This window comes from Gopherus evgoodei, chromosome 11, assembly GCF_007399415.2.
Source record: "Gopherus evgoodei ecotype Sinaloan lineage chromosome 11, rGopEvg1_v1.p, whole genome shotgun sequence".
Lineage (NCBI taxonomy): Eukaryota > Metazoa > Chordata > Testudines > Testudinidae > Gopherus > Gopherus evgoodei.
The window spans coordinates 38913832-38940187 of NC_044332.1; the positions used below are offsets into that span (position 1 = coordinate 38913832).

General features: G+C 39.6%; 2 protein-coding genes across 13 annotated transcripts in view; one reads left to right on the top strand and one right to left on the bottom strand.

Annotated features, from left to right (window-relative positions):
* Positions 1-12461, top strand: part of GPR155 (G protein-coupled receptor 155) — a 55373-nt gene extending 42912 nt beyond the window's left edge. For 10 of the 11 annotated variants that reach the window (XM_030580036.1, XM_030580034.1, XM_030580042.1 and 7 more), the window contains 5 exons: positions 1191-1324; positions 3222-3317; positions 5101-5165; positions 6254-6391; positions 9794-12461. In XM_030580036.1, the coding sequence (XP_030435896.1) occupies positions 1191-1324; positions 3222-3317; positions 5101-5165; positions 6254-6391; positions 9794-10016 (656 nt within the window). In that variant the 3' untranslated portion in view covers positions 10017-12461. Of the gene's footprint in view, positions 1-1190; positions 1325-3221; positions 3318-5100; positions 5166-6253; positions 6392-9740 lie in introns of all 11 variants that reach the window. The other variant, XM_030580041.1, reaches the window with a different exon arrangement.
* A 1959-nt stretch (positions 12462-14420) lies between these two features.
* SCRN3 (secernin 3) lies at positions 14421-26356 on the bottom strand. Of its 2 annotated transcripts, XM_030580048.1 has the most exons (8): positions 26283-26356; positions 25611-25782; positions 24454-24635; positions 23365-23564; positions 22374-22586; positions 19222-19384; positions 18661-18841; positions 14421-16303 (listed from the first exon to the last, which is right to left on the bottom strand). In XM_030580048.1, the coding sequence occupies exons 2-8, from the start codon at positions 25779-25781 to the stop codon at positions 16139-16141; spliced, it is 1275 nt and encodes a 424-aa protein (XP_030435908.1). In that variant the 5' UTR covers position 25782; positions 26283-26356; the 3' UTR covers positions 14421-16138. The 2 variants fall into 2 exon arrangements, with proteins under 2 accessions (XP_030435908.1, XP_030435909.1); XM_030580049.1 differs by lacking the exons at positions 25611-25782; positions 26283-26356 and adding an exon at positions 23739-23895 and having other exon boundaries at positions 24454-24539.

Genomic DNA, 26356 nt, shown 5'->3' on the forward strand with positions numbered 1-26356 from the left:
TGTCACAGGGATGTGGGTTTTGTTGGTAAATGTGTGTTGCCTCTTTCATTCCTACCCCCAAATAGCTGAACCTTATTTGCTCAAATCAAGTAGAGATGATTTCAGCCTGATAGGGGTTACAATGGAAACACTCATGTAACCTTAATTACAGCAGTTGATCGTGCTTCCCACTGTTTTACCGAATTGCAGTGACACATATCCTGTTTTGTGTGTAGTACATATTAATGTCCTCTTCATGCAGTTCTTTTGTTGCCATCTAGTGGCAAGTACGGAGAACTTTTTAATAACCTACCTGTAACTTGCAGTTTGAAACAAAAGGAATATCCATTCGGTAAGGGTATTAATAGCTGTCTTTAATGCTGTGGGATTATGGTACATTGCTTTAGAATTGTATGCTAACAACTGTGTAGAGTTTTGATACTGGAAAAAACAGGAAGAAATTAACTGATTAATCTGTAGCTCAACGAGGCTGGGATATACAGCAAGTTAGAAATGACAGTGTTTTTCTAAATACTTTCACTATACTGGAAATTCATTGTCGGAGTAAAAACTTGTTCCGCAAAACTGTTAATTTCTTTAATACTGCCAGGAACAGTTTCTCAGAGCTAACCACTACTAAACTTTTCACTAGTGTAGAGCTGTAATTTAGGCAGCAAAAGTTTTTGTTTTGTAAGGTTTTCTTGCTTAGGGAGAGAGTAACTATCTCCACCACAAATCAAGCAGTCTGCTTTGGGACAGCTGTCTGAAGAATTTATAGTTAATGGTAACATTAAAATTTCCCTTTTTGTGCATGCAGCCTCAGCACAGAAATTACAATTGATATTATACATGCAAATTCCAGAAGTAGTAATAATGTAGTTTGTGCATGGACTTGGAGCCAGGAACTCCTGAGTTGTTCAAGACTACAGTGTGTGTCACCAATGATTAAATCAGTCATTTCAGCTCTGACTAATGTGTAGGTCCCAAAAATGAAGAAAGCTGTGTGTGGACGTTCCTGTTGTTGACTTCCTTCTACCATCTCTCCCCATTACTTCCTCCTCCTCATTGCTTCTAAAGGATTGTTGTAAGATTGTGGCTTTTGACTGAGTGTTGTACAAGCTGGCTAGTACACTTCTTGACAGCAGGGTCAGAATGATCAGACTGTTTTAAGTTAAAAGGCCTAATTATAAATTCTGGTTAATGTTTTGCAGCAAATCAGTGTGAGAGTCAGTGCAGTTCTGAAAACTGCCTATTGGCACAGGAAGAACAACGTCTGCAGAGTGGAGACAAACAACTGGCTAGACATGTGTTGCTGTGTTTACTTCTCATTGTGGGCCTGTTTGCTGTAAGTATTTCCTCTTTCTGACATTGATTAGATCAGTGGTTTGTGACACTTTGTCTATATAGGTTTCCTGAAAGACCAGTAAAAAGCTTGTAGTTCCCCATTTTTCTGGGTCAACATCAATTCAGTCTGCACTATATTAAATGAATGTGTGTGTCTCCGTTCTGTTCATTAGAAGAGTACATCACAAAATTAATTGTGCTAACTCTGTACCATTAACACTGCAGATGGCAGTGAACAAGTCAGGGCTGACAACAGGATGGGGAGGGACAAAATTTGACTTCTCATTGGTCTGCCAATTCATCAGACTTTTTTCAGGATATCTTTCTTCACTACACAACTAGTCAGCTTTTTAAACGTGCAGTAGTTCTTTGAAAAGGGGCAACCTAAAAATGGCTCCTTCTTGCTGAACAGATCTGTGCGGATTCAGAATTCAGGTTGCTTTATCGATGACAAATACGATGGTGATGAACATGGTATAAGAACCTGTATAAAATAAAACAGAAAAATCTATTCGTGCTGTTTTATATTAGCACTGTGGACTCCACACAGCCACCCAGTAAGCTAGACTCTATTCCTTTGCTGCATCATCAAAAGAATTATTTACTACCTTCCAGTTAGAGCCAATCAGTGACTCCTGTGAGATGTTGTTGAAGACTCCAGACTGTTTGCTGGAGTGTAACTAAGTCAGCATTTGACCTTCAGAAACTCTATTGCTGGTGGCGATGCAGAAGAAGGAAACAACCCAGTTTGACTTTCAGAGCCCAAGTAGAGTTTGTAGGGCTGACAAAAAACACACTTTTTACAAGTACAAATGTATATTTGATATAGAAACTAAGAAGAATTAGTGAACCCCACAGTGCCATTATTAGTCAGAGCAGAACTGCTTTTTAACTAGGTTAGTGGTTCTCAAAGTTCATTGCACCGCGACCCCCTTCTGACAACAAAAATTACTGCACAACCCCGTGCCGGGGGGGGAGGGGGGCGACTGAGGCCTTTGCCGGTCGAAGCCCTGCTGCCCTGGGCTTCAGGGGGGCCTATAACCTGAGCCCCACTTCCCTAGGCAGTGGGGCTCATGCTTTGGCCCTCAGCAGTGGGACTCGGGCTTCAGCCCTGGGCCTCAGCAAGTCTAACGCCAGCATTGGCACCCCATTAAAATGAGGTCACAGCCCACATTGGGGTCCTGACCCATAGTTTCAGAACCGCTGAACTAGGTCATTGGAAGCAAGTTTTCCTTTTTTCCAAATATCGTATATCAGACATTTCAAATAATTATAAATACATTTTTGTGGTAGCCCATAAGATAAAGAGGTACCTGAAGTTTTGGCCCCAGTTTTATCTATAAATCAATTATCAGATTTTTAGTTGCAGAAACTATTAAATGAACTATGAGCCCCTTGCTACTCAAAAATTATTTCACTTTTATGCCCACATAAGATACCATTTGTTTTTCCAGATTATGTTCGCTGAAGTGCCTACCAGCACCATTTCAGCTGCTATTGAGCTTCCATAAAAGCAAAAAACAATGTAGAAAATGCTTGTGTTCAGCTCAGTAGGAATGTTTGCTTTCTGCCTTATAAATATTGGCTCAGACAGGTTTGCTACTTATTGATCACCTAAGTATGCATAGAGGTTAACATAAAAGAACAAGGTCCTCCTTTGTTTAGGGTGCTAGAGGTGCAGGCCCTCAGCAGTGATGGTACATTTTACCCTTAAAATCGATCAGACTATGTGGGTCCAATTTACAGCTACTGAACCTCAAAAGGAATGTAGCAGGTTACTTTTCAGTGACTGTTTTTGTTCTAGATGACTTATTGCATGAAGAAAATAAATGAGGTTTTTTTGTTATCTTCTGTGAAGAAGAGAGAATTTTCTAACACTTAATTTATATTTTTAACAGAATCTGTCCAGCTGTTTGTGGTGGTTGTTCAACCAAGAACCTGGAAGGCTCTACGTGGAATTGCAGTTCTTTTGTGCTGTATTTAATTTTGGTCAGGTACTTAGCAATGTTTCCTTTGAAATCACTTTTTTCTCTTGGCTGCTGACTCTGGTAGCTGCCATCTTTGCATGTTTTGGTAGCAGACAGCACTCTTGTGTTGGCTGAAGTCCCTCTGCTATGCTAAAACCTCCAATTTCTGTCATGCTTTTCTTTCAGTGTTTTGGCTTCTGCGTACCTGAGAGTCTTTTCAACTGCACAGTGTTTTCTGGACATTAGAGAGTGATTTACACTGGCACAAATGGCAGCGGGGTTCTCAATGCCTGTTGAAAGTCAAAGGGGCTTAGGCCTTGTCTACAGTAGAAGGTTGCCCCAGTTTAACTTAAGGTGTGACTTCACAGCAATCTAGTTAAATGAGGCAAAAAGCTTTGTAGCCACACTCTTATTTCAGTATAACGGTGGCTTATTTCAGTTTGGTTAAACCTGTTCCTAGTCATCTTAAACTAAACTGAAATAAGCCACCATCCATTGAACTAAGCCTTTTGTATGAGTGTAACCATATCGGTTTAAAAGACGGTTTGGGTTATATCAGGTTATATATGCAACTTTCTTAGGTAGACAAGCCCTTGGGGACCATACTACCTTTGAAAATCTTCCCCTTTGTAGTAGGTGTCCTTTGGCTAAAACACCAAGCATTGAATTGGGAATATTTTCTTCTTGTGTTTAACAGATATTATGGTGCAAACATTGCTGAAATAACATGAAGTGATCCGGGAGCCAAAATGGAACCGAATCCTACGAGGTGCTAGTTCCTTCTAGGATTTGCAATGTCCTCAGCTCTCATTGATGATGCCAGTCAGCATTTCACATCAATGAGAGTTGAGGGTGGTCAGCACTTCACAGAAGAAGCTAGCAATTTGCAGGATCAGACCCATAAAAAAACCTCTGATGCCTTCTGGCAAGCTTCTTAAAATGTGTAATCAAAATAACATTACACTTGTGTGTGTGTCATCATTTTACTAGCACACAAATTGAAGAATTTTCCATTGACAGACAAATTCCCCTTTCCAGCCATCTTTGATAATTTGCTGTCACAAATCAGTATATCCTTATGTCACACTTCATCACCTTGGATGAGATTCTGAGGCCACATGTGCTGGAATGTGGCATCACTGAATGTATTGAGAACATGGAGTAGGCTGATAAGAAAGGAGTCAGCTCAGTGTATGTGTATACGCACACAGACATCTTGGTAATCAGCAGTGATAGAAAAGAACATGCTGAGACCTTCAGTGGAGGGTTGATAAAATGTGAAGTGTATCAAGTTTTCTAGAAAGGGGCAGTGATTAATTTCAACAGGTCACTCATCCAATTTTCTTTGGCTGCCTACCATGGCATTTTCTGCTTCACAGGTTGTTCCTGCTATGCCTCCTGTTTGCAAATTTTGTATGATGGACAAGTGTTCCAGAAGTAAATTGCTATCAACTTATTCTCCTCTTTATTTTGGCTGGTCTTATCATGCAGATAGCTCTGGAAGGATGTTGTTGTGTTTGTAGTAGCAGATGAGATGTCGATCTACCTGAATAAATTTACCAGACCCCTTGCTGGAGAAGTTCTTTGACAGCCTATTGCATACTTGCCTCTGTCTGTCTCTTTAGGTCCAAAATTTAAAGGATCCTTAATCCTATTTATTCTTTGTAATAGTGTCCCGGCCACAAAATTCAATCCTGATGGCACTAAATTCAGTGGATTATTTTAATTTTCTTTTCTTTCCTGGGTCTGAAATAATGTCATTTCTAGGTTTATAATACTGATACTTTTCTGTGTTGTGGTTTTTTTCCAGGGCTTCATATCCTTTGGTATTTTTGGTTTGGATAAACATTTAATCATTCTGCCATTCAAAAGAAGGTAAATCCAATTTTTCAACACTTACCTAGGCAGATTTAATGCTAAGGATAACTATTAATAATGTTATTGATCTTTTAAACCTCTGCCTCCATCGCTCCTACCTCCTCTTCTGTCCACGCACCTTCCAGGGTACCTCTCCTGAATGCCCATTGACTTACAATTTAATAGGCATGCAAAATGTAGGTGTGTAATACTGCATGCCAAAGGTTTGTAGGGGGGGGAATGCTACCAATACTGGCAGCAGCTAACTTAAAAGTTCGCCATATTATTGCACTAATTTCCCCAACCATATTTACAATGCTCCGGCTCTCATAATTGTGGTTTGAGCATTGGCCTGCTAAACCCAGGGTTGTGAGTTCAATCCCTGAGGGGCGATTTGGGAATTTAGTTGGGGATTGGTCCTGCTGTGAGCAGGGGGTTGGACTAGATGACCTCCTGAGGTCCCTTCCAACCCTGACATTCTATGATTCTATGATTAGATTGGCATGGACGCATGCAGTGAGCTGCAATCTTCTGGCCATGCCCTAATGTCACTGCTGCTGGCTAATCAGAGTCAGTGGGTGCCAAACTGAAAATCTGGTGGGACATAAAAGCTCAGCTGAAATTACATTTAAAGCTTAGCTTGCAAATGAGCTCTCACTGCTGGTACAAGTGAAACTGCCAAAGCCACTGCTGCTTCCCCAAACACAGGGAAGCTGAATATTCAACTTATGTGAGGAAGTTGGGTCTCCCTAGCCCCACACTGCCCCAAGCTGTGGGAAGAACTTAGGTTGTGGCTGGAGCTTGGGAGAGGACTGCAACCCATGGGCAATCCTAAATTGCATAGGGTCCGGGCAATTCTGAATCATGGAAGTATATCTAGTTCCTTGCCTCCACTCTGCCTTAGCTAGAATCAAGCTTTTGAGTGTTCAAAGGCCAACAGTATATGGGTTAGGAAGTTCTATCATGGGTAGCTAGTTTATGCACTGTATTATAACAGAATTGGTGACAGAAATGGTGGAGGATTTCCCCGAGTTCTATAATATTTTTCCAGCTTTCATTTTAAATTGCCAGTTTCTTTGTTGAATTCTTGCTTAATTATTTTTCAGGTTTGAATTCCTCTGGGGTAGTAGAGAAGCAGTAGAACATGCAGAGTCTTCTGTACCTGAGGAGATCAGGATGACATGTCAACAGTTTGTTCATTATCACAGAGATGTCTGTGTCAGAAGCATTGTCAAAGACAGAAGGTGGGGCTCTGTTCCTTTACAGAGGTTCATTTAAACTGCAGTAAACTGTTCAGAGATCACAGGCTGGGAATAATAAGATAGCACTTCCATTAGTGTTTACAGCCATAGCAAATATCTTCAAACTGCAGTATACATCAATGTGAAAGATGAGTATTTAGCAGCTTGTTTAGTTAACTTGTCTTCAATGGAAACATCAAACCTCATTTTGTTGTGACTAAAAGTATTTGCATGAGAAAAACTTTGGAGGTCTAATCCTGCATCCTATACTTACACGCATTTGCTATGGCTACGCCTGTAAAGATTGCTCATGTGATTCTGGATTTGTAGGTCCTTATCCCTTACAAGTTCATTCTTGTTGCTTATTCTTCATATGAAGTTATAATCATCTTGTGATGTCACACAAGCTTTCGGAAACAAATCGATGCCTCAAACCATGTTTGAGGTGGAAGGTGGGGGAGAAGGAGCAGCAGAAGCAGAATAACTTAAAAATATTTGTTTTGCAAATACCCATGATATAAAGAAAAGGCAGGAATGACTTTTCTAATCAGAATGCTTCAGATTTCCCCATGATGTATGAGTAATTCTTTAAAGAAGGATGAAGTAAGGCAATCTGTGACATTTACCCAGGGTATAACCTGGACTAATGAACAGTGCTATCCCCTCAGTTCTCCAACCTGGAGTCCTTTTTACACGGCTTTGCTGTGAGAGCAACCACTCCTGGTCTGCTCTCTCACAGCTTCCAGCATGTAACTTACTCTCAGTTATAGCGTATGAGTGCTATAGCCAGCCACTTGTGAATTACACTGCAGAGCAACACCAGCAAATTCCCAGTCCCAGAGTTACCCTAGAAATATACGTCTTGTCCTGCCCAGTGCTCTTCTGGACAATACAGGCTCATAGAAAGTTTGTTATTTCATTACTAGAAAATTATATGCACAAATCCTGTTATCCCAAACGGAGATCCCAAATACCTCAGTCCAACACACTGGTTTAGGTAAAACAATAAAACAAATTTATTAACTACAAAAAGAGAGATTTTCAGTGACTATGCCTCATTACTTGTAAAAGTCAGAATTGGTTACATGAAAATAAAAGTACAACACAACTAATGCCTAACTTAACAAACTAAAGTAAATTCAAAGCAAAGATCTGTCTCACCACATGGTTCAGCAGTCTTACTGGCTGAATTTCTTTCAGTCAGGATCCTTCCCCCAGTCCAGTGCTGCTTCCTTTGTTCTTCAAGTGTTGTCGATGCCATGGATAGAGAGAAAGGGAGAGATCATTTGGGGTGTCTGCTCTCCCTTGTAGTTTTTTCTCTTCTTCGAGAATCATTTCCAGCTGAGGTTCAGGAGACAGAAAGTCTGTGTGTATGGGAACTCCATGCTGTTTCTTTGTCAAGATGTAGACTTTTCACTCTCATCCTTTTTCTTGCCAGAGAATGGCCACTTAACCAGATGATGGTCCATTTGATTTTGTAGACACCTGGCTGAGGCATTGGCTAGGTTTTGTCTCTGGAAAACTGGTTTCTGATGGCCCCCCAAATTTGGAACATGTTTTAATAATATCATACAGTAGAATCTTAGAACTTTACACACAATGTTGCCATACACATTTTACAAGGACAATAATGGTCAGCAAATTGAGTTTTCAAATGATACCTCATAAGGCATATTTTGTAAGAAATTTATCATAATCTTGTAAAAGGGGTGAACATAGGGGTACAGTATCAGAGGGGTAGCCGTGTTAGTCTGGATCTGTAAAAGCAGCAAAGAATCCTGTGGCACCTTATAGACTAACACAGTTCATGTAGCAGGCTTCCTACCACACAAGCAAACATGGCACATCAGGAAGTATTTTTACAGAGTAAACAGGGTGCACTTTGTACATACATGGTGCCTGGCATAAGCACCGACTGGAGCACCCATGGGGAAAAAATGGTGGGTATTGAGCAGCCACCAGCAGCCTCCATCAGTATTTCCCTCTCCCCCTAGTGCCTCCTGCCCGCCAGCGGGCCCAGCTGCCCATCCTTGTCGCCTGTCCATCACGATTAGCTGTTTTGCTGCTTGCAGGAGGCTCTGGGGAGAGGAGAGGAGCGAGGATGTAGCACACTCAGGGGAGGGGGTGAAATGGGGCAGGAAAACACAGGGCAAGGGTAGAAAGGGGGTGGCCTTAAGGGAAGGGGTGGAGTGGGGGCTGGGGCTAGGGCAGAGCCAGGGTTTGAGCACTCCCTGGCACAATGAAAAGTCAAGGCCTGTGGTGCATGGCATTTTATCCCCCCTACTATTTCTTTGCTTTTATAGTTTGTTTCATTTGAGAATTAATCAGACTTAAGAGTGAAACATAAGCTTGCACATATATTTTGGGTCTCTGTACTTAAAAAATACCAATTTCTGATATCAAATATTTGTATTTCATTTTATATTTGAATATTATATATTGTGCATTTCTTTCCCACTTTATTTCCATTTGTGAGAAAATGTGTGCAATCCCTCTATCCCTTATTTAAATATTCATCTAATTTCTCCTTAATTTAATAATACTGTATCTAATATCCTACTATTATGATTTTGGTTCTTTGTTTAGTTGCTCCACTAATATAAGCTAATATTTGCTCTTATTTTTACTGCTTGTTTTAATTAAAATATAAAGAAGTTCCTTGGTTGTTGCTGTCTTGTGTAACTGTTAATCATCTTTGTTTGCTTAAACTTCAGAAACCCTGTTCCATAGAGCAGATTTTAGATAACCAGAAATATTCATTACCACAGGTAAATTTGAGTGATAGTTCCCTACTACTGACTAGAAAATATTAGTAGTATTGCCTCATCACTAAGTCAAAAAAGCAAAACAAAACACTTCCGTCTTGCATCAGTGTCATATTGTTCTCAATTGTTCCCTCTAGTAAATAAAGATTCAGTGAGATAGTCAAATTAAATGACTTATCTACAATATACACAATTATTCAGTGGCTATTTAAACTTGAAGAAAAGGTGAGCATTGAAGTGCAGCCTGAGTACCTAATGCTTCTGGCATTTTACATTTAATTAAATCAAGTATTCTGTTACAGAAGTGGTCATGCTAATGAATACATTTGAAGTAAGTATCCAATAATTTGTATGTGTATGTGTGTTGTTGTAGGATTGCTGTGTAGAGTCCTATAAAGTTTTTTTTTACAGGCATACCAGAACTTTGCATGCATTTTGCTTTTCATTGAGGTGTTTAGGAAAAGGTAATGAAATGTGCATATCCTTAACATACAGAATTAATAGGTTCTCTTCTAACATACTTTTAACTATCATGCTGTCTTTCCTTGTTTCCCCATATTTTTTCCTTGCCTTCCCCCATCATGCAGTGGTGATAGCAGATTTACAGAACATATGGGTGAATCATTCCTTTGACATACAGGTGTGGTGCAAAGACCTCGACTGGCATCTTCTTTGGCTGTGAGCTGGTGAACTGGCTTATCCAAGTTGGCCTTGCTTCTGACCGTGGTGAAGCTGTGATGTACGGAGACAGACTGGCAAAAGGAGGAGTCATCCAGCATATTACCAACGAATTTGAATTTCAGGATGAGTACTTGTACTACCGTTTTATTCGTAAGAGATCCACAGTGACCAAAAGCCACTAAACTGGGCCCACTGAAGTCTAAAGCATTTTCTTTCTTATGCAAATTATTGAATTGAATGTTTCTCACTTGTAATGCAGATGAAATCTGGTGGTTCTTGTTCCACCTAAAGAAAATTTGTAGTAAATGGCCTGCTTTGAATGCTTACTAATGAAAAAATCTTTTATTTAATTATTTTAAGTAATGTAACTGTAAAACAAAGTAAGACGCTCACAGTTCAGTGATTTTTCCAGTTTGAACGTAAGCAATATAAAATGATTCCTCACCCCCAATAAAACTGCACTTAGCTGCTGATGGCACATAAAAAACTTTAAAACATTCTATATTAAGAATATTTCCCTCTCCTGGTGAAATCCTAAGCTCCCATTTAAGTTAATGGGAGTTTTTCCTTTGACTTAATGGGACCACGATTCTCCCCTGCCACCCCTGTTACTTAGGCCCCTTGCATAAAACCCGGAACTTTATGTTCAGAGTTTTACCTCTCAGTTTATGCTGCTTATTCCTCCCTTGAAAAGACAGTCCCCTGTTTGTGGTTATGATAATTGCTGTGAAGATGATCACAATGTCAAGGAATTAGAACTCAGAAATGAGCAGATGAACAATTAACAAAGATCCTGGTTTTATACAAGTTTACCAAGTCTTAAAGAGATGTTTTTAATAAAACAGACAAACCAAACAAAACCCTAGAAACATCACAGAATATAATGAATTCTAAGTAGTTTGTTTTCCAAAGATGTCCTCTTAGGTGTTAGTAACTCTGCAAAGACCGAGTAATTAGCAAATTACACCTTCATCTTCAAACCCTAGAAGCAATTGCTACTCTTGGTGGGGTGGTAGATATTTAGTACCTCTCCAAATCAAACCCAAAACTTTGAACAAAGCATAAAACCTCTAAACTAGATTAAATGTCTTTAAAATGCATGATCCAAAGAATCCTTGTTAAACTTCTGAATTTGGTTTTAGAATATCTAAGTATCTGAAAATTGTCTTTATCAAAGCTTTATTTCTTGGATACAAGATAATCAAATTCTAGTAAACCCCAGTAACCTCCCTAAAATGTTCAAATAGTTACTTGAATACTGTATGTTATATTCATATCTAACTTGAATGTACTGAAAGGAGAGTTTGAGTTCATGTTATCTATAATAATTTGAAATGGCTAAAGCAGAACCCTGGAGTATGGAATAGCCCTTTTTACTGCCCTTTTAAAACTACAACAAGAGGGCTAAATTGTTGCCATAAACTTTCTAATCACTAGTGTAATTGAAAAAACCGGAACAAAATCCTGCTTTGTTTCCTCATCTGGAGTAGCTGCATGTATAGAGCAATTTCCCTCAGCTCTCCACCCCCCCCCCTTTTTTTTTAAAGACACAGATTTTACTTTTTATGTGGCCATTATCTGCTAGTAGTAAGAATAAAGTCGTTTTAAAGGATAAACCACAATACAAGAAGAAGTGACTTTACAGTAGCTACAATGTGGATGTTGCACCACATGCATGCAAGACTGACACTGAGAAAGCAATTCCTTTTTGCTGTCAAATATATAGTCTTATTGCACGTTAGTCTGCTGTGTGCATTGATGCAGACAGTGTCCTACTGTATGCTATACAAACTGATATTTTCATTTTCCACAACAAAGAAACTGACATTTGTAACAGGCGGTGGATTAGCATAATCCATGAGTGAAATGGATGGCATAAGTTTGTTACACTGCAACAGCTGAAAACAGATGTGTCAAGCTATTTTGGATGAATTATAGATGTGTGTGTTTTAAGAGTAGAAGCAGTAAATATCTATGGCTTCTGAATGTTGCTACTTATCAATAAATCTATAGTTATTTTAAATTGTGGTTCTGAATTTTTATGTATTGTAATTTCATGGGTTAGCTCAAGAGGGCAAACACTATAGGAAATACTTTTATCTCTTTGTGAGGGACTTCTCTTCCTAACACTAGAGCCTTGAGAATCTTAATTTTTGCCATCTTTTAGTTCCCCCAGTGCTGCACTTTAATTGGTTGGAAGGCTTGCTGTTGACTGTTGAAAGAAAACAATTAAGTGGAGACTACTGTTCTGTTCTCCTACCTGAGTTAATGAAGCGGCCAATCTAGCTGTGAAATATTTTAAGTGACTGAACTCCCGTTAATTGGCTTCATAAATTTAGTGAGTTCTCCATTCAAGAAATTGGCTTGTTAAAGTACTGAATATGCCCATTATCAGCTTAATAACATGGCATCTGTTGTACTCTTTTGTATTTAAGGTTAGTTAATTATGAGTGAACATCAGCTTTGGCAGTATAATTTGGCAGAAGTTTGTCCAAATTGCAGAAGGATTATTCAAATACTCTATAGAATGAAGCACTGAGCTCTAAATTTTTCTTTGCATCTGAAGAAGTAAGGTTCTTTTACCCACGAAAGCTTATGCCCAAATAAATCTGTTAGCCTTTAATGTGCCACTGGACTCCTTGTTGTTTTTGTGGATACAGACTAGCACGGTTACCCCGATACCTAACTTTTTCTTGTATGTTTCTAGCCCTTTCCAAAGGAAGCAGTGGAGAAATAGGGCATTTGTATTAGGTTTCACAATAGAAAAATATTAGATAATGTTTTTCAGTGAATTGTTTGTAAATCTTCCTCCTCGAATGTTTGAAAGTTGAGGGGAGGGGTGGTCTCTAAACAAAATATGTGCAGAGGTTGCCCTCTAGTGGACAGTTTAGCTTTCAGTTTAATATAGTTCCTTCTCTCCTTCCCTTATATTTTGGCCAGAGTCTTGTCTGAAAACTAAATGCCAGGGTGCATGACAGAAGAATACAGTAATATCCATCAGTTCACACACTCCAGAATCTCGCACACCATCTACACTACATATCACTTTAGGCCAGGAAAGGGAAAGCATTATAGAAACTACAGGGGAATAGCCAAAATATCACTGCCATGTTGGAATCTAGGCTGCATACATAACGGGACATCCCCACTCATTATGAGCAGGTAGTAAGGTAGTCCAGTTTATGACTTGGTGTAATGTAGTGATGAATCAAGCACTATCATGTGGAAAAGTACAGTTCTTACTTCACAATCCTACCCACCACAGTCTTGGTGACTAAGGCTTGAGCTAAGTTCTGACCCAACAGCTTCTTTCACTACCTGAGTTTTAAAATCAAGCTGTCCATTTGAGTGCCTTTCTGGAAGGTGTTACAAGATCACCGCCAAGTGGTATGACTGCCAAATGGCTTGCTGTCGAAAACACATTCAGTAGGAGCTGAGATGGAACTTAGCAAATCACTTGATTCAAAAATATCCTTTTGACAGTTTATGAACATTCTTTGTATTACTGAACCTTCAGGAAATCTTGGGGTGGGGTGGGGTCCTAAGTGTTTGCTAGCACAGACACAGAAGAGTCACGGTCACCTTACTCAAACTTCTATAGAAAATGTTTTACCTACTGGCATTATTTGTAACGCCTCTGATCACTAAACCTAAAAGTCTGCATGTAAAACTTATCTTTTCAGTTTGCTTTGTATACTCCACTCAGTTTCAATTTCATCTTTTGTTTGTGGGCTCTTTCACATATGATGGAAGGGATACAGTTTACAAAAGAGTAACCCTGGATTTGTAAAACTACAAATCATCAAGGTGTCTAAATGGCAGGTGGAATATCTAAAATAACTTAATTCTTGAAATGGACTACATAAAGATGACTATCACTTTGATGGGGGCAGGGGTGATACACAGTTGCTAGAATTCTGTAGCTCTTTGTATAACAACTACATAGTGGATTCTTGATTTCATATAAATAGGTGAGGACTCTAAGGCTTTGTCTACACTGCTAAGTTTTTTCAACAAAAGGCAATTCAGAAGGCCTTGAATTTTGTGTGTGTGTGTGGAGACCAGAGAGGGAACAAGGGTAAGATGATGCACCCAATACTTCATTCTGTTAACATTACTAATGTGTGATAAAACAAATCAGTATAGAGACATTGGAGGGAGAGGTGACCTACTTTCAGGACCGGTATGCATTGTACATCGGATGTAGCCCCTACACAGAGAAAAGCATCTACAAAGCTATTATAAGGCTTTCTGGAGGGTCTGTCATAGCTAGAATCCTGATCACAATTTTAAACTGTATATTTAATTTTTAGGATTATAAAAAGTGTGATCACTTCCAAAAGCTTCTTGCCATGGAAGTGGTGTTATTTCAAATACTTTACATTATGGGGGAAAGTTCAAGAGCCCCCCACTTGGCAGGTGGTATTCACAGTAGCTGTGGGATACGAGGGTTTCCTCTGCTTGGATTTTTTATGCCTCTGCTAGTGGGTGTTCCTCCTAACACAAAGAAATATTACAAGAACGTTTTCTCACAGTATTTTGCTGACTAAAGTAGGTATTTGTTGCTAAATAATCAGATGTTAGTCTATCTCTATACAATTTTAATATATATGAATAATTGCAATTGAAAGTGTGGCCTGCACTCTTTCTATTACACAGGCTTAGTTATAGGCACAGAAAAGCAACAGTTTTAAATGGAGAAAATATACAAATAGGTAAAGTTCTTCAAATTTATCCAGGAAAACTGTTTTTTGTTTTTTTTAATTCTTGTATAAATTTATCTCTGATATCTGTGCTAATACTGATTGCAGTTACTAACCAGTTACAGAAAATTTAAACTGATTTTTAGTATGCCAGTAATATCACCAGTTATTTTATACATTCTGTACTTCAGATTCTTTTAAGTACTTTCTCCTTTACAAGTCTACCATACCTTTTGCTTGATTCTGCATGAATGAAGTCAGAATCCTGCATCTGTACTTCCAGTCTCTTGCCAAGAATATGAAGGTAATGTTACAAATTCATCATGACTTTAATACAGGATCAAGGATTTAGCTTTGTTGAAATAAAAACTTTAATAAGTTAGCAGCTTTGGCAAGACAAGTTACAAATAACAAGGTGTTCATCTAAAGAAGAAAAGTTTGAAGAGTCTCTATTTAAAACTGTCATGCTGTAAGAGTATGCACACTTCAGCTCTTTAAATACTCAGACCTATTATTCATTGTTCTTGTTAAACAGGCAATGATTCAATAAAGATAATGAAAAACAATCCAGCGCTGTCTTGAAAAGTGCACTAGCAAAATTCATTTCAAAGTAATCATAGAGTAGTACATATAGCCAAAACCCTTCTTTCTAAATAAAGGTTAGCAAATGTATAAGGATGTTAAAGCTTAAATGTTTTGTGGTAACTGGCAGGACATTTTGTATTGCTAAGATACCAAACACTCATTACCTCAAAGCAACTTGAAAGTCTAAGCTATATTAACATATTTCAATACAACTTACTTATTGTCAAGCTGAAACTGTAATTTGGTTTTAAAATGGCAGATTACTTTAGACAGACACATTCTCAGTGTGTTAATTTGAAGGTTAACTTGTCATCCATAATTGTGGAAGTGGCAATGCAACTGTAAAGTACATGTATCCTATTAGTCATACTAGATTGAGCTATAGTCTATCCTAGTGTACAACTGTCACGAAAACTTATTGCTGACAAGTAAAATATTTTTCTTAGTGTGGCAATTGCACAACTGGAGGATTATTAACAGAGAGTTAAAATAAGTATTGGTGCTGCGACATTTGTTTTGCAGGGAATAAAATCTCAAAGGATAATGATGCATAATAGTGGCTTCTCCATTTTAGAGAGTCCTCACTTGTCCATTTTAATTCAGACAGTGAAATTATGCTGTGATGATCAACTTGAGTAACACTTCTTGAATATAAAATCTACATGCATATTCACAGAGTGAGTTATTCAAATCAAAGATGTACCGAATAAAATCTTAATAATAAAATAACCAAGCATTTCAATACCTATTATTTAGTTGTTAATCAAGTTGCTTCTAACTGGAATTTCAGCTAGTTGTCATTCTTTAGCCAAGTGTCATTTAAAGGCAAAACTATTCCCTACCTTTGAAAATCTTTCTTGTTTGATCATTATCAAAAGCCTGTTGGCCAGCATGTATAAGATGCTAAATGCCTAATCATCAATGAAAAATTACTTTTGGAAAATAAGATTTGATCCCTAGAGCCATACAACTACAAGGGATGATGATCACCAAGACCAAACTCCACTGTATTTGATTTATACTCTTAGGCAATATGTGTTGATTTCCTCTTCCACACACTGTGAAAAAAGGTTAACAGCTTGGTTAACATCAAGACATTGATTTTGCAGGATTGATTCCATCTTGTTAATTTTCTCTTTCTCCAACTTCCGTATCTGTTCCAGCATCTCTTTACCCTTTTCCTACAAAAACAAAAAAATACATTTCCCAATGAAACTCTAACAGCACTGTACCATTTAAAACAAAGTCTTGCTATAGTCAATCATCTTCCTACTTAGACTCTTGTACCTGTGCCCGTAACAACAATCAATGCTGTCCAGTTTGTCTAGGTTACATAGTGTTCTTGCTCAGGTGCGCTGTCCCTCATACAGCATTTTGTCCCATCTACCTACAACTTGCAAACTTTTAGTGTGAGGTGCTGGAATGGTAAAAATAAAAGGTTCTTCAGTGCTTTCAGCAGCAAAACTTAATTGTGCAGAAGTGCCTTTTTAGAAATGGGGGGGTGTTTAGATTCTGAATAGCCCTGTCTTTGGATGGCATCCATTTTTGGACTGAAAGTTTAAATAAATTCTAGGCTTTACTTCAACAAAACCAGTGACCTTTTAGAAGTCAGCAACTAGCCTCCTTGCTCCACAAAAAATAGGCAATTATGCTGATGAGGAAAACGGGGGCCTGTAATTCTCTAAGGTGGTAACAAAAAGGAAATGGGGCTTGTTTCACATCATATAGTCTTGAGCTGCCCTGAGCAGCCTTAAACAAAACAGTGATAAAAGCCTGAGCCCTCTGTAGGCTACAGCCTTGCCCATTGCTGTCATCAGCTTATCTGTGCTGATGGAAATTAGGGCTCCCGCTACTCCTAATGTAAACATAGTCACAGTGTGGCAGAGCTGTAGGTTGTGCTAATGCAGTAAGCATGCTCTGACATCCTCATCTGTGGCTGGTGTGCTTACTGCTCCGCTGCTTCAAGTTTCTTGTGAGGATGTATTAGTGGGACGGTGTCACCAGGAACTACAACTGGAGCCTGACTAAAGATGGTATGAAAAGGAAGGGAAGACAACTGGATTTAGGAGTTAAAAACAGAAGAGTCAGGAAATCTAGAAAAATTACTGGCTTGATGCCACATCCTTGGCAATTAGACCAAAGGAGCTGGCAGGAGTGATAGGGAGGGCCCAGCCAGAGAGAAGCCAATCACACTACTCTTGGTCATAAATACTCCAGGATTTCTGTATTTAGCATCTATTTTCCAATAATACTTGGTGAAAACCAGAGGTCCCCATCTCCCTCAGAGTCAAAACATCCCATAATATTTATCCCTACTCCCCTTTCATCATTATAGTTTGAATTAGCTAAGGTAGAAACACCTGCAGTGTCTTCCCACAGCGGGGGCTGGACTAACTCATCGACCACCTATAACCCCTAAAATCATGTTCTCCCTCCCACTTACCCTGCTTTCAATTTGAGTGGGGTATTAGAAGATCAGTGGTCAGAGGAATGTGGTGCTTTCTAACCCTGTATTTACACAAAACGGGGGCTCCCTGCAGCTCCTCTCCACTCCCCCTTCACCCTCTATGTCCACTGTGGTACCTAGCTACAGCTTCTCCCATAATCTCCCTACATTGCTGCAGTTGCAATTTTAAAGCCCCCTTCCCACCCATCTACCTGCTGCTGCTCCCATATACACTGCTCCAAAGAGTGCACCAACCCCTAGTGTACTTTAGACCTGGCCCTATTGGTTACAGGGCTTTATACTGAAATCCTTCTGGTGAGTCTACGCAGACTCCAAACCTCAGCCTTTTTGTAACTGGTGATCCTCATACTGGCCTACATACACCATTGGTCACAACAACTTAAGAAGAATACACTAATATTTATTACAGCAAGTCCTTGGTACCACTAGCTAATTTAAATTAAAATCCTCATAATTCAACATGCAATCTGGAGCTCAGGCACTACCATCGCAAGCTATTATGATATTAACTCAAAACAGTGCTGAGCACATTGATGCACTTAATCAGTGGTATCCAACGTGGGGCATTGAAGGGAGACTTACAAAGAAAAGTCTGTGACTTTTAAACTGAAGTGTTTGAATCAATCCTGTCACTACAAGGAAGTGATAATGGGCACCCCAACCCCTCCCTTTAGACCCAAGAGCAGCAATTGTGATGGCTGGGAGTGCTCTGACCAGGGGCCATTCCTTCCGTGCTGGGGCTGTTGAGTAGTACCAAGGTCTGGCTGGTGCAATTACAGGAGATGGAAAGAGTAGTCTGGTCTGCTCCATTTCAGGCTTTGGGAACCTTAGGCTGAGCAGGACAGACGTTTGACTGACCATGCCAGAGCCTAGGGAAATAGTTGAAGGATTGATGGCTTCTGGGCATTTCTGTAATGTGTACATACTCGAGACTGAACAGATTGCACACAAGTGCACTACATAAATATTCTTTACCATCCAACAAACTGGAGCATTAAATAGTATCACATCTGCAAACCACGAGTGGAGTGAATTACCCAAATCACCACCTTGCAGTGAAACTGAATGTACCTTGAAGGTTTCCATAACCACAGCAGCACTTTCATGTTGCTTATAGAGTTCATGTCTTCGATCTGGCTTAGTCAGAAACCGTGGTTTCTTCTTCACTGGATCATCATGACCAAATGTTGGTGAACTGGTTTTTAGTAACTGAGTAATATTTGGCACAAAAATAAAAGGCTTAAAAACAGACCTAGAGAGAGGAAACAGAACACAGATCCTTAATTGATATAGTTTTATTAAAAGTACCAAGCAGAAGTCAATGCCTCATTGTATTTTCCTTCCATTTATCCCCTCTACTTCCACTGGAGAAAGGTGTCAAATAACTCTTAGCCTTGTTGTAATTACTCAGATAAAATGTGTATGATGTCTCCCCACATTTACATCAATGTTATATATGTATGTAAAGGGGTAATGAACCCCTAAATTATGACTTATGCATTTGGCTCTCACTACATTTTGGGACTTGTTTTAAAATAATAATAAAACGAAGCTAATAAGCAAATAAACGACACCATCTTATAACTTAGAAAACATTTGCTAACTTTTCATTTTAATTAGTTATTGCATCACCTGTCAGGGTCTGGAGTTCCCGTAAAGAAATGAATACAAGGGAGATTAGGCTCCTGAGGTAGGATAGAGACCATACTTCCAGTTGTCATAAATCCTCCTTCCATATTAATGCCACTCTCTTTATCCCGAAGAATTTCCATCATTGTTTCAGAAGTTATATTGCCTTGTTTTGTTTAAAATACAAAACAATGAATTTATATACAAGACTAATAGCAACTAAATATCAGCTACGCTAGAACTGCCTGCTTTACTCCTCACATTTTTCAAAGATAATGTTCATGTTAATATGCTATGTTGGCAAAAAGGCCAACTGGTGCAAAACAAGGGATATCAAGACTAGTTTCTTACACGGTAGTTAAAAACATGAAAGAGACACTTTAGCTCTGTCATAAAAGCAATCAATCCTTCAGCCCACATACATACTGGAATAAGCCACATGTTTAAAATAGCAAATAAGATTACTGTTTTATTTTTATCTTTTCTGATAAGGAAATGACAATGAGATATTGCAATTATGACTCAAGTGCTATAACAAATGTATTTTGGACTTCCAAAGTGTATGATAAATAATAACCCTAGCAAATAGTTCAGATAAAATAACTTTTCAGATGAAAATTCATAGTTCAAGATTAAAGACTAAACTTCCTAAATGTTGTGTGGGAGTTAAGCAGACAAATCACAGTATTGCTTACTGGTATTATCTGTGTACAAATCCCACTAGACAGCTTTGAAAATGTAAAACTAATGACAACTTTATGTGGATTTCCCGTGCACTTCTTTGAAAACGCACCTTGAAGAGATTAGACTATTACTATTTTACTTCCCAGGTAATTTATATTTCAAGATAACCCGCTGAAATGATGCACTAGAGAACAATCAGTTTTATATCTTGAATGGAATGGAACCACACTAACGTAGCCACATGTGATACTGATTAGCAAGCACCAAACTAAATAAGGCAAACTTGAGTTCAGCATCCTTGTGAAAATAGTTTTCTTTCTGAGATGGGGTGAATGGAACCCCTTCATTGGTATTGGCTATTCTTGTGAAAATTCTAAAAGTAAATTATTTTAAAGTAGATAGTGTTCAAATGCTGTCTCTGTTTTGTATATATACTGTAGTGGTTTATGTGAATGCCTAGTGATGTACTGCCAATATTTTAACAAGGGCATCTACAGATATTTTTTCTCCAAATCTGGTATTACAGGTGAACAAGTGCTTATATAAAAGAGAGAAACAGCTAATCTATTCATTTGTTTTTCCATTTTAAAGGGATATTGGCAACTTGAAACTTCCTACACTTGCTATGTTTCCCTCATACCATCTCTCAGTGGATTAGGATTTCTAGTTTAAATGGCCTCACCATTTCTAAGAAAAGACTGCTGCTCAGTGAGAAAACTTAAGTTGACTTGTCGAAGTTTCCCTGTATATGATGCAAGTTGCAACCCATGCGGCGCTTCAAGAATTGCACACGGTTAATTAACCATGTGCACTCTTCTCCAGTGTATGGGCACAACGGGCTGGAGGAAGCCAGCAGGAGGAATTCATCACAGTAAACCAGACAGGCAAATGACGGACACTAAAGAGAGGAGGCAGTTTTCATATTTGGTCAAGGTCAGTCATTGCAAACCAAGACTAAGTGCAGGTCAGCAGCTTGTCCAGCAGGCACTATGTATTACATTTTTCTTGTCTAGATCAGGTTTTGATTCTCCTAGGTTCCCCATATAGTCTCTCAGTAGCTACTTTACAAATATAAATATCATAGCTATTTTAAAAGTTTCTCCACCCATCAAAGATCAGGAGACTGGAAGACTTTTTTTTTAAGCTATTGGGAGAAAAAGCTTGGAAGGGTAGAGTATGATAACTATGCCTTTGTTGCTGCTCTAAATTAAATCACTTTTAAGGCATGGATTTAAAAAAAAAATCTAAAGGAAATGAAACTATATCAGGCTGATCACCTAGGGTGATTTAAAAATGGCTGACGTGAATACCTGAAAATGGGGATTTAGGTGAAAATGCTGATAGAACCTTAACACTGCTATAATACAGGTATTAAATATTCAGAACCTGCAATTCCCAAAATGGATGCAAGATTTATATGAGCACCAGAGTAAGCTATCTATAGATAATTCCCTAGCACGCAGTGAATAAGTGCTAAAGCTGGGGTGACAGGCCTCAAAAAAACAAAAAGCACCCAGAGATGCAATTTGATTTCCGTTTAATCATTTCAAATGCAACAGTGAATACAAATGCTATTTTGATGTATATGTAACACAGTTAAAAGCTGCCACATAGAAGCAGTTGGAAGAGAAGTAGTAGTTTCTCTCTGCATAAATGTGAAAAAAGTTATGTTAATAAGTCAGTAATTAAGAATTCCCTCTGATAGTGCTGTAAACTCCTTTATCCTGTGTCCAGACAGGGTGTTTTACTAGACTATATAATTTTAACAGTAACCTTTTTTAAATTATGTTTTTAATATGGTATCTTCAAGTCCAACCCAAAAAAAAAAAAAAAGGTTAGATTAGGCAGAATGACTTCATATTCATATGAAAATAGTGTTCAGAGGTGGGTTCAGTTAGGCACTGTACTAATAGAGGCCTGCTGCAAAGCTTTCCCAAGCTTGTATGGGTAGCAGTGAATTTTTGGAAGTCTTTTTTTCTGGCAAGTAGGTGGATGGAAAATAACCCACCTGCCTGAGCCCGGAACCCCTTCCCATACCCCGAACTCCTCATTTCTAGCCCCACCCCAGAGCCTCCACTCCCAGCCAGAGTCCTTGCCCTCTCCCACACCCCAACCCCAATTTCGTGAGCATTCATGGCCTGCCATACAATTTCCATACCTAGATACGGCCAAAAAGTTTGCTCAGCCCTGGCCTATAGGTACGGCTGCAGTATTAAATATTTAATATATAAAATTTGTTTATGATTTCTCTCCACTCAATTGAGAAAGATGCAAAAAATATTAGAAAACTTAAAAATAGTGAACAGCCCTTAAAAATCCAATCACTCTAATATTGTCTTCAATTGAATTATTATTGAATTAATCCAGTGTAGTACTTACTACCACAGCAGACTTTTTAATCGCTTGAATTAAATGCACACACCATACTAAATACTTTATTTGATTTGCTATAGTCAAATAATAATGGATACCTTTGTGTTTATTCAGTAGCTTATAGCCTTCACAGTATCTGCCCCTTGAAGTTGTCATTCTGGCAGTATTTACGTAGGAATATACAGCAGCAAAGTCAAATTCTTTTTCACCTTCCCACCAGCCTTTGCTCTTAGCATAATCTCTCATTTTGGGATGTTCCCGATCGATCTTGGTTGTTATAGAGAGCTGATTGGAGATATTCCGCACACCCTCTATTTATAAAATGGGGAAAGAGATCATTTAGTGTCCTTTATGCATTGATTTATCCAGTATTTTATTTGTTTACATTTAGCTTACTGAAACATATTTTATATTTAAAAGCTTTTTTGAAGTTCTCATATAACCTGCTGAGTTCCCCTGCAGTCATAGGAATATTTTTGGCTTCTCTCTCCCTCTCCCCCCATCACACATCCAAGCCATATCCAAATTCTGCTGCTGCTGCATCCTCAGCAGCTCTGATATTCACTTTTATTTCCATTCCTACAGCCAAGTGTTTTGTTCAGATCCTCGTTATATTCCAGCTCAACTACTTTACTGGCCTCCCAAACAATTATCTTCTCTGCCCATCAATTTGATCCGCTCACTCCTCTTTGAATCCTTCCCGTGGCTCCACGTCTATTATCACATCAGTTTTTAAACATCTTGTCACCACCCTTAAAGCGCTACATAATTCTGCCAGTCTCTTGTCATGCTTTACATTGCCTATGTCCTCTCCTCCATCGGTGTTTGCTTTCACGGTCACATCTATGGCCCCCTATATATGGTACAACCTCCCTGAGCTCATCCGTAAGCCCCTATTCTGCCTACAATTAAGTCCCTTCTAAAGACCCATTTCTGCTATTGACATGAAAGCAGCGTGGCACACACATACCCAGAAGCTAGCTGGATCCCCCACATCCTAATGAAGCAGTTTGTATATGAAAAGTGGGGAATTACTAATGCTGTTGCAGAGGGAAGATTTAAAACTCTAATGAAGAATGTTACCCATACCTTCTATTTTCTCTGCTGCCCAGTATTTTCCTGAAGTCTCCAGTACCCAAGCCTCCTTTCTATCAGCTATCAGAAAACTGTTATGGTAGGTAAATGCCATGTGACTCTCCATACAGTTTCCTCCTTGTCCATATTTTTCTAGCAAGTCAACCATGACAGTGAGGGCATTTTCAGCTGTATCTGCTCTTTCGAGTCCAAGTCTAAAACAAAATTAAGATGTTATCTTATGTATTTATCTTGTTTTAGAAGAATTCTTGAACATGATTAAAGTTGAATCTGAACAGTGAATACTGTGGTGGGGTGTGGGTACCCTGTCCCTGTCTAAACCAGAAAGGGATCAGACCCCTTCACTGGGGAAGAAAGGAGGAACCTACCTGAGCTCCTCGTTAAGCTGCTGGACTGTATATCTGATTGGCTGTGCCTCCTCCATGGAGGAGGATGCAATAAAATGGAAGTGTGCGAGGGAGGAAGAATGTTCACAGGAAGTGTCCTCATTCACCCCCCATTCCCAGGTGGGAATTACTGCCTGGTCTGAATTAAGAAAAAAGGGTTAAACTATTGGCAGAGACTTCTATCATAGTAAGACTAGTTTTGTTCTTAATTGCTTGTTTCTGGCCAACAGGAAATTGGCAAAAAAAGAAGCTGGACTTTTTTTGTTTTTGTACATTTGTTTTATTTGGGGATCTGTGGCCAAAACTGTGACAGAAAAAAAATTGGGGAAGAACATTACAAGGCATAACCCCAACCCCTCAAACTGCAATTGTGTGCTTGTGAGAATTTCAATTCATAATTATATCTTTTAAAAAATTCTAGAAGTACTGATAGAACAATTTCTAATATCTTCATTTGCACATTCCACATTAATGCTTCAGCCATGTCAAAGATTCACAATGACTTTAACAGAAGTTGGAGCAGGCCTTTCTTCCTAGAAGTGTTCATGTTTTAACCAAGAACAGAACAGCAGAAAAGGCAGGGTCCTTGCCTTCAGAGATATGTTTGTTTCTATATAAAAACATGTATCTGGGTTATAACTTAAAACCAAATTCAACATAGTATATCTATCTAAATACAACTAGAGTATGTACCAACCTGAGGAGGTCCATGCCTAGGAGTGCTTCATTATCACAGACTTCTTCTCGTCCCCACACTGCTTCATTCCCAATGCAAACTCCATGTTCATTGGCTCCCATTTCTGCACCCCATATCCAAGATGGACGACTCAAAACAACTGCATATGTTTTTGCTGCTTGCTCAATTTCTATATAAGTGCACTGCAACATAAACCATGGCATGAGAAGAGTAATCAAAAATCAAAATGCTACTTAATGAATGCAGGCCCTGAAAGTTCTCATTCAGCTGATTTCCTTTGTGAAAGGAGCTTCCAACAATAACCAACAAAATCGTATCTTCTCCTTATCCCCGCTGGAGCTGGCCCTGCTTATCCCACAAAACCATAGAATAGTAAACTATCATTAGAAAACCCAAATTCAATAGAAATATATGTATATACTATGTAAGTGAAGTAGTATAATTAATAGAAACAAGCTCTCTTTAAGGGTTCTCCATTCCTAATTTGCATCGGAAGACAAAATAATATCTGGTTTCCTATTCAAATGATTAAAGGGATACCCGCACATACTTTGGATCACCAAACTCCATCTATTTTAAAATAGTTATCCAGTCAAGGTCATTGGTTGTTAAACACTGCTAGGGAGGTAGTTAGCTACATATTTCAAAAGGCCCACAAACTAACTTCTATGCTGCAGCTAGATAAGAGTCTAGATTATCTGCTGTAGGAGATGTTGGGCATCTATAAATAAACTAACATGCTACTAACAATCTTCATCACAAAAGGCCAAGCATGACTTAGAATAGGACCCACAAAAAGTGGGTTTAGAGTGAGTTAAATAAAAGAGGGTCCTCAAAAGCAGAATCTGAAGGGGTGCACTGAGCTGACTCTCACTGCACTAAGTCAGTGGGTATTTCTGATGGAGGGTTCCGATCCTGCTGTGCTATTACACAGCAATACAAAACTTACACTCATAGACTCAAGAGACTCTAGGACTGGAAGGGACCTCGAGAGGGCATGAGTCCAGTCCCCTGCCCTCATGGCAGGACCACTATTTTACATCTTGTGCTTGGCCAAACATAGGAGATTTTTTTAAACTAATGTTTAATTCTTTACTATTTTTATTATATGGTGGACAAGCAGGGTTAATTTCTGTTCAGGAGCACTTTGCTCTTACCTCAAGCTTGTCTCCAGCCTTATGAGAAGCAGCAGGGAAATAGACTATCTCTTGCACTTCATCACAGGGTCTATCTGAATTTTTTCCAAAAACAACCCGGCTGCCAGCTGTTGCTGGAGGCAGGGCCACAAATGTGTCACAGGAGCGCGGTTCGGTGGGTCTCGAAGCCATCCTTGAAATAAATAACAATAAAATTCAGAGGTGGGGGTGCTGCGCAGCCATGAACAGGAGCCGAGGGCAGGGAAGGTGTTTCACCGAGGGCTGGAGGCTATCACACCGCTAACCGAACGACTGCTTTTTTCTGGCCTGGGTCCCCGAAACACAGACTAGAAACCCCCCTCTAGGAGAGAGCTGACGTGCGCAATGGCCCCCAGGGAGCCGGGACTCCAGGCCCCGTGCCCGGCCCCCGCAGCTGGCAGCGGGGCCGTTAGTGCAGCCCGAGCCCGTCTCGCTGCTCCCCTCAAGAGGGGGCGGGGAACCGGGACCCGCGGGGGCCAGGCGCGCCCAGGGCCGGCGGGGGGGGGGGGAATACAGGGATCCTGTAGGGACCCGGAACTGTCAGCGGCGGGAGGGGTGATCCCGGGAACTGGAGTTGGCGGGGGGGGATCGCGCGGGCGGGGCGGGGCGGGGCTACGGGCTGTCAGGCCCGGGCAGGCTCCGCGTTGGTCTCACCTGGCGCACGCGGCCCGCCGCCCGACTCCGTGTGGGGGCAGGTGTCGCCGAGCCCCGCCCCCGGCAGGAAGCCC

Bases quoted from the DNA above. Each gene is read 5' to 3' on its own strand.
- SCRN3 (XM_030580048.1), bottom strand. From the start codon at position 25,781: ATGGCTTCGAGACCCACCGAACCGCGCTCCTGTGACACATTTGTGGCC. The intron at 24,636-25,610 runs GTAAGAGCAAAG...TTTATGTTGCAG, and splicing joins AGGCTGGAGACAAGCTTGAG to TGCACTTATATAGAAATTGA. The intron at 16,304-18,660 runs GTACATTCAGTT...TTGTTTTTGTAG, and splicing joins TGGTTATGGAAACCTTCAAG to GAAAAGGGTAAAGAGATGCT.